This window comes from Dipodomys ordii, unplaced genomic scaffold, assembly GCF_000151885.1.
Source record: "Dipodomys ordii isolate 6190 unplaced genomic scaffold, Dord_2.0 Scaffold120, whole genome shotgun sequence".
NCBI lineage: Eukaryota > Metazoa > Chordata > Mammalia > Rodentia > Heteromyidae > Dipodomys > Dipodomys ordii.
Window position 1 is genome coordinate 2541207 of NW_012267336.1, and position 7805 is coordinate 2549011.

At 53.2% G+C, this 7805-nt stretch overlaps 1 protein-coding gene across 1 annotated transcript in view; it reads left to right on the top strand.

Moving 5' to 3' along the window:
• Nucleotides 1-3886: 3886 nt before the first annotated feature.
• The window catches only part of LOC105995743 (chromosome unknown open reading frame, human C6orf222), an 11453-nt gene continuing 7534 nt past the window's right edge, over nt 3887-7805 (top strand). Inside the window, exons 1-2 of the mRNA XM_013029583.1 lie at nt 3887-4484; nt 5389-5508. Coding sequence (XP_012885037.1) covers nt 3887-4484; nt 5389-5508 — 718 coding nt within the window. The remainder of the gene's footprint in view (nt 4485-5388; nt 5509-7805) is intronic.

Below are 7805 nucleotides of genomic sequence, written 5' to 3' on the forward strand. Positions count from 1 at the left end.
TCACATCCCCAGAGTCCAGCTGGGTCTGCTCCACAGCACCTGAAGGCTCACCACTGGGCAGTTCATGCCTTGGAGTGTCAGAGTTCTGAAAAGATGAAAAACAGTCTCACTGAGCATGGTGACACATGCCTTTAATCCCATCACTGGAGAAGCTGAAGCAGGAGGAGCTAGAGTCCAAGGCTAGCCAAGGGTACATAGACTTTGTCTCACAAAACAAACGAAGCTAACCGATCTACAATCCCACCAACCAAACAGAAAACAACGAAAAGCTCCTACCTTCTGGAAAACAGGTGCTGGGTGACAGAAAGTTTGTTTGGTGGGGACAAGGAGGAGCAGGCAGCTGACCAGGCCCCACCGCTTTCCTTGGAGCTGTGGGTTGACCCAAGCTGAGCCCATACTCCCTGCGGAGCCACGAGCCTGCTTGGAGATCCTAGAACCTGAGGCTGGGGCAGGGGAGGCCCTGATGCTGAGCCCAGAGTCCTGGCCGGAAGTCCTGCCCACCCCACTCAGCATTAAGTGAATGATGGGCACCTGGGCAGCAGCTAGACCGGGTGCCCAGGTGGGATGGATCTAACCAGAACACGGCGGCGGCGGCGGCACCCACAGGCCTGGGCAACTGGGGTGATAGGCAGAGCAGAGAGGACACGTGGGGCGAGGGGTCCTCCTCTCGTGTGACCCCCCCCAATTTCTGCCCAGCCTCAAAAGCCAGACTTGCCGCAGCGCATTGTTCTAGCTCGAAGGACCTCACGCAGGCCTGGGCCTATCCAAGATGGCAGCTCCCTGCCACCAGGAGGGGCTACCACTCCACAGGAGCCTCTGTGAGACCCCCCCAAAAAAGAAAGGGGGTGTCCTGAATGCTCACTAGCACAGGGATGGCGGTGTGGAGCAGGACAGGCCCAGGGCTGACCACCCTGACCCCCACTCTGGACCCCTGGGAGCCTCTTGAAAACTTACATTTGGAGAGGGGGGGTTGCTACAATGGGGTTCTACCATCGTAGGGGGTCCCAGGACAGGGTGCTTAGACCCTGAGGTTAGCCCCTTCAGGGGGAGTTACCAGCGGGACCAATGGACATGGGCCATTTTTTTTTTATAGGGGGTGCAGGCATCTTCTGCTGGGTAAATACAGGCACGTGACTGTGCAGGTCACAGTAGTGTGTATGTGTGTCTGTCTGTCTGTCTGTCTGTCTGTCTGTCTGTCTGTCTGTCTGTCTGTCTGTCTGTCAGCCTGTCAGCATGAACCAGCAAGTTTGCTCACCTCTGTGTGCGCTTTCTCTGTCCCACAAACACTGAGGTCTCTCTGACTAGGGCAGGGTGGTGGAGGACAGTGGGGAGCACACTAGCCTCGTCCTCTCTCGTGGGACTTCAGAGGTAGACAGGGAAGATGGCAAATGGCAGGCTTGAGACAGAAAACACTGGATTTTTACCTTGAGTGTGATGTGTGTCTGTAGGTGTGAACTGGGTCTACATGTGTGTGCTACACATACTGTCCCTGGAAGCTGCCGCGAGGGTGGGTGGCAGGTGGGCCTCGGCGCAGTGCCTACTGCGGGCAGGACGGGGCGGAGGAGGGCAAGGCCTCTCTCTAGGAAACCGTATGTCTGGTCCCAGTCAGAGGCATGGTGGAGACCCGATACAGATGAGGTCAATGTTTAGAAAATGGACCAAACACAGCCACGTGCTTGGGGAAAATAGGTGAACTTCCTGCTCCCAGGTTGCCTCTTGCTTGGTGGTTGTTGTTAAATGTGTCACCAGGATGTCAGGTCTCAGACGTCCTGTGATTGCCCGTCACCTGGCTGATCCTGGCCTCATTTGGACTTTGCTCAGCAATGACCTCTGTGCAGGTGATAAACGTGCCGCTGGGCACTGGGTTCCATGCCAAGAAGGCACGCCCAGGGCGCTCTCCCGGTTTCTGGTCTAGCCCTGGGTGGGATTCTCCCAGAATCAAGGCCATATGTGGCTGTGCACTTTGTACACACAAGGGAAAGAGTAGGGAGAAAGAGAAAGTCTTAGTCAGGAGCCAGTGGCTCACGCCTATAATCCCAGCCACTCAGGAAGCTCAGATCTGAGCATCATGGTTCAAAGCCAGCCTGGGCAAGGAACTTCCATGAGACTTTCATCTCAAAAAAGCTGGAAGTGGTGCCGTGGGTCAAGTGGAAGAGCGCTCACCTTGAGCAAGAGAGGCTCAGGGACAGCACCCAGCCCCAGAGTTCAAGCCCCAGGATTGGCCAAAACAAGAAAGAAAAAGAAAGAAAGTCTTGCTGTGATGAATTTCAGACTTCGACATCTAGGAAGAAGTCAGGGTGGTTGACACAGCAGAGGTAGGGGTTGGTCATATCAATCTTGTCGGCTAATGTTACCATCCGACTCTACCTGTCCAGAGAGAGCACTGCAGAGGCAAGAGGACCACTCACCCTGGCCTGGAACTGGAAAAGAGCTTCCAGAACATTCCAGAGGTTAGGGGCAGACAAAGGTAGAGTGATCTACAAAAGGTAGATAGCTATTCTTGAGCAAAAAAAAGAACAGTGTCCAGGACCTGAGTTCAAGTCCCTAGACCAAAACACTCCTCTTCTATCTACCCCCTCTCCCCCCAAAAAATCCTTTCTTTGAAGGGTCAATGCAAGGGGTTGGAGCCATACTGTCATGTCTGCTCAGAGCCCCAGCCTGCTTGGTTTGAGGACCAGGCGTCCTGGTTTTTGTACACACCGTACATCTTGCTCCTGACTGTATCTCTAACATAGAGGATCATTTCTTGGTACAGGAGCGGGGTACCGGTGGCTCATGCCTGTAATCCTAGCTACTTGGGAGGTTGAGATCTGAGGATTGTGGTTCGAAGCCAGCCCAGCCCAGCCACATCTGATACCCAACAGTGCTGTGGTACCCAAGGGTCTCTGATACAGCCAGCTGGGGTTGTAGCGCCACCTTGGGGCTGGGAGGAGGGAAGGCATGGTGTTGGCCCCTGCCACCTTTATGTCTCCTTGTGCTATTCTCGTGTTTCCATGTATCCCACACATATGGAATTACAATGACAGATTCTGGGCTTGAATTTAGGGCCTGGGTGTTATCTAGCTTTTTCACTCAAGGCTGGTACCTGACCACTTGAGCCACAGCTCCACTTCCAGCTTCTTGGTGGTTAATGGAAGATAGTTTCACAGACTTTCCTGCCTGGGCTTTGAACTATGATTCTCAGATCTCAGCCTCCTGAGAGGCTAGGATCACAGGCGTGAGCCACTGGTGTTCAGCCGGCCACAATGATAGATTTTTCTTTTTTGCTTTGTGTGGATGTATTAGGAGGACACATTTTAGAGAAATGAATCAGTAGGTAAAGGCGAAGAATGGGATACAAATGTATAATCAATGTCCCAGGCCACTAAACGATACCGAGTCAGGGCCGTGGGAAGCCCTGAGCTGTCCCAGGAGTGGACAGGGTGATCTCGGCCTGTTTCAGGTGAGCACACGGCCAGCCTCAGGGCACCACTGCCCAAGGCCCACACTGCGGGAGGGGTGGGCTTAGGCCTCTGGCTCTGGCTACCTGAGTTCCTTGCTGCTCACACCCAAATCCGTCTATCCCAGCAGCTCTACAACAATGCCAGTTCTCTTCAGGGCTCACAGTCAAGGTCCTGTGAGTGGAGTAAGGGAAGGTTAGAGCTGGGTTTGATTTCTCCAGGAAGCTATGGTGTCCTCCAGGGACCAGCCGTGAGGTCCAGTTGAATTTCTCCTTTAGAAAATGGGGATAATGACGCTGTGCTCCTTTGGGGGAACATGTCGGCAGCCTTGGACAGTTGTCCCTGGGAGGGGACAGTTACTCACAGCAGGGCAGGGGGCGTGGGTCCTGGCCTTGGCCGTTCTCACCGGCCTTCCTAAGGGAGCTGTCTGTTTTGGTTGTAGCCCAATGGAGGACCGGAGGGGCCCAAGGAAGTCCCCGGCAGCTAGGCGAGCCGGGTCTCTGGACGGGTCACAGGCCCCCCGGAGGGACTCAGAGGCCGTGGCCTGCCAGTGCCTCTCCCTGCGCACCACCCCCCGCCAGCGGGCGCTTCGCCGGGTGGCCAGCGATGTGGCCAGATGTTCCGAGAGCCTCACTCTATCTGCAGAGGCCCAGGGCACTGTAGCTGCAGCCCTGGCCCCAGAGGAGATGAAGGAGTTGGTCGCCAGGGAGCAAAGGCCCTCCGAAGACTCCAAGAAGGACAAGGCCCAAGGGTGGGCCCAGCAGGGGTGGATGAAGAGCATTCTGAACTTCCTCCTCCTCAGGACAGGCTCTGAGGAACCCAAAGACAAGACCCATAGGAAGCCAAAGTGGAAGGAGGAGCCCACTGAGCCCTCAGAGGCTGCAGAGGATCCAGCCCTCAGGAAGAAAGCCCAGGACAAGAAAGCCAACCGCAAGAAACACAGGAAACATGATTCTGAAGAAACCCTTGGGGCCCCCAACCAGGTGGCCAGAGGCCACGAGGCTGGGGTACCTGTGGAGGCTGACCGGGGCTTGGCTTGCAGGGGTGAGCAGACTGAATGGTCCCTTTCCAGACCCCACTGCCCAAGGCCTGGGTGTCTCTCAACAGAGGAGACAGGGAGGTTGGGAATATTTTTCTAACCCAGAGCAGCACTGTGGCTGAGCACTAGAGATCGAGCCACTCCAGACTCCACTGTGGTGGGCTGTGTGGTCTGGGGCTAGGGACTTCCCTCTGGGAGCCTCCATTTTATTATTATTATTCTAATCCACTCAATGGAGATAAAACAGTTACTGTGACAAGGGATGAGCTGGCCCAACCCTTGCACTGTTACATGTTATTAACTCTGAGGTGCCCGGATGGGGACCAGGAAGTAGGAAGGGGCTGGGATGGGGAAGCCCTTCCTATCCCACCAGTGATCCATAAATGGCTGCTGACGTGCTGGTCCTAGACTTGGCTCCTTTGGGCCTAAACTTGCAGTAGGGGGTTGTGTGAGTGATTGTTCCCTATAGCCTTTGGTCCTGAGATCCTTCTCAGGCCAACTTTGGGGTCCTAGAGTAAAAGTCCTCCATTTGCTGGGGTGCCGGGCACCAGTGGCTCACGCCTGTAATCCTAGCTACTCAGGAGGCTGAGATCTGAGGATCATGGTTCAAAGCAAGCCTGGGAAAGAAAGTTTGTGAGAATCTTATCTCCGATTAACTATCAGAAAACCGGAAGTGGGTGTGGATGACTCAAAGTGGTAGTGTGTGTGAAAGAACTCGGGGACAGTGCCCAGGTCCTGAATTCAAACTCCATGACGCCCTGACTTGAGCAGCCCCTTTGCCATGGAAATCTTGGCACATGTCTGGCGTTTGGGATGGGCAGGGAGGGGGGGGGCAGCAGGCCCGCTGAGCTGTGGGTGACAAGAGTCTCAGGAGAACCACTGACCTGTCTCCTATCTGCTGTGTTCCAGGTGCTCAAGATTCTGATGGCCACCAACCCCTGCCCATCGAAGGGTGCAGTGCTAGACTCTTGGACATCTCTCCCCAGGCTTCAGGCCCCCCGCCAAAGGAGGACCCCAAAAAGCCTGACCGTGAGTGCCAATCCTCAGAGTCCTTTCTGCCTGCCACCAGGTGGCCATCACGGAATAAGAGCACTTGCTCTGCGTCATCGCTGAGACCCTGGAGGGTGGTTCTGAGAACACACGGGCTGGTCCTTCACACCTGTCCTGTGGCTCCTGGCCACAGATGACTTCACAGAGGGGAATCTTAGGAACTGAACCGTGTGCTGGCAAAGGCTCCTGGTCTTAGGTGTTCCTGGTGATAGGACTTTGTTTTCAATCTTTCAGGATTTATATCATTTGAAAATATATAGATGTGTCAGCCAGACACTAATAAGTTATAAGCCTACTTACTCAGGAGGCTGAGACCTGGAGCACCACAGCCCAAAGCCAGCCTGGGCATTCCTTCTTGGATTAACCCAAAAAAAGCTGTACTGGAGGCATGGCTCAAAGGGCAGGGCACCTGCTGTGAGCAAGGAAGCTGAGCAAGCAAGAGGCCCTGAGTTCAAGATCAAGATCAAGTATTGGCATAAAACAAGTGTGTGTGTATGTAGATAGATAGATTAAAAAGTAAATGTGGGTATAGCAGTTCAGTGGTAAGGAGTTTGATTATCATGTCATAGGCCCTGAATTCATTCAGCAACATGGTAAAATAGAATAAGAAAAAAGATACATATATATAGAAGAATAGAAAACACAAAATTACTTTGTGTGTGGTGTGTGGGTGTGTGTGTGTGCCCGCACACATGCATGCGCGCATGGGCATACATGCATGTATGTGCTTGTACTCAGGGACTTGTGCTCTGGTTTAGCTTTTTTTTTTTTTGTCGGTTGTGGGGCCTGAACTCTGGGCCTGGGTGCTGTCCTTCAGTTCAAGGCTAACACCCTACCCCTTGAGCCACAGTGCCACTTCTGATTTTTTTTTCTGCTTATGTGGTGCTGAGGAATCGAACCCAGGGCCTCATGCATGCAAGGCAAGCACTCTACCACTGAGCCAACTTCCCAGCCCTGGCTTAGCTTTTTGACCCAAGGCTGGTGCTCTACTACTTGAAGCATACCTTCACTTCTGGTTAACTGGAGATACATGACTCATAAACTGTCTGGCCTGGTCTGGCTTTGAATCACACTCCTAGATCTCAGCCTCTTGAGTAACTCATTACAGGTGTGAACTACCAGTGTGGCTAATACATACAATTTGTAGCTGCCAGTTTTCTTCACATGTATGATTTGTTGCAGAGCCACTTTAGGCTAAAGCGATGCTTCCTTTCTAAACACTTACGCACCTGACCTTAAGCACAGCCTCCTGCATAACCACAATACCACTGCGACATCTAATCAATCAATTATAATAATTACTGCTATTATTATAATTCTCCATTCCTCCAATTCCCTTGAGAAGAATGGCCATAGTTTACAAGCTAGGAGAGAAGGGATCCATGCAGGTAATGGAAAAGCATTTAGTTTGGTGTTTCTGTAGATTATTGAGACTTTACAGTTAATTGTTTTCTCCCCTGAGATGGAGTGGAAAGCAGGAATTTAAACAGGATTTGTGGGAGAAGGGGTGGGTGGGTGAGAGGCAGCAGGCGGACCAAGGAGTCTTATTTGCATCTCTTCTTGTGTAAACCTTCAGCCAGCAGCTAGCAGAGGGCAGGTTGGGCACAGTGCCCTTGAATAAGGTTGACTGGGGATCAAAGAAGCCATTTCTGTTGTTTGTGGTGGAGGTGCCCCTTGGGGCAGCTGTGTCGCAGGCCTGCGACAGCCTTCCCTGTCCCCCTCAGTTAAGCAGCAGGTTGGAAGGGCAGTGTTAGCTCTCCAGGGGTTCCAAGCCCCTTCTCTCATCCCACGATCCTGCAGCCTGGGAGGCAGGCAGGGCCGGAGGGTCTGCATTTCCCAGGGAAGAAATGAAGGCCCAAATTGGGTTGAGAGGCCACCCAAAGCCCCTCAATCACCAAACCCCCAGTGGATGCCCACAGATTGGCCAGTTTCTTGCATCCAAAGTTATGCTTTGGCTCTGAATCTCCCCCCCTCCCCCCAGCCATCTTCCAAGTCTCTCTGAGATGGGGTTAGTTCCCTCCTGTGGCCTGAGGCATTTTGGGCCTCTCACTTGGTATAAAAGGCCCAGGTTGGGCTAGGCACTGGCGGCTCATACCTGTAGTCCTAGCTACTCAAGAGGCTGAGATTTAAGCATCATGGTAGCCTGGGTAGCAAAGTCCATGAGACTCTCATCTCCAATTAACCATCAAGAAACCAGAAGTGGGGGCTGGGAAGGTGGCTCAGTGGTAGAGCGCTTGCCTTGCATGCCTGAGGCCCTGGGTTCGATTCCTCAGCAC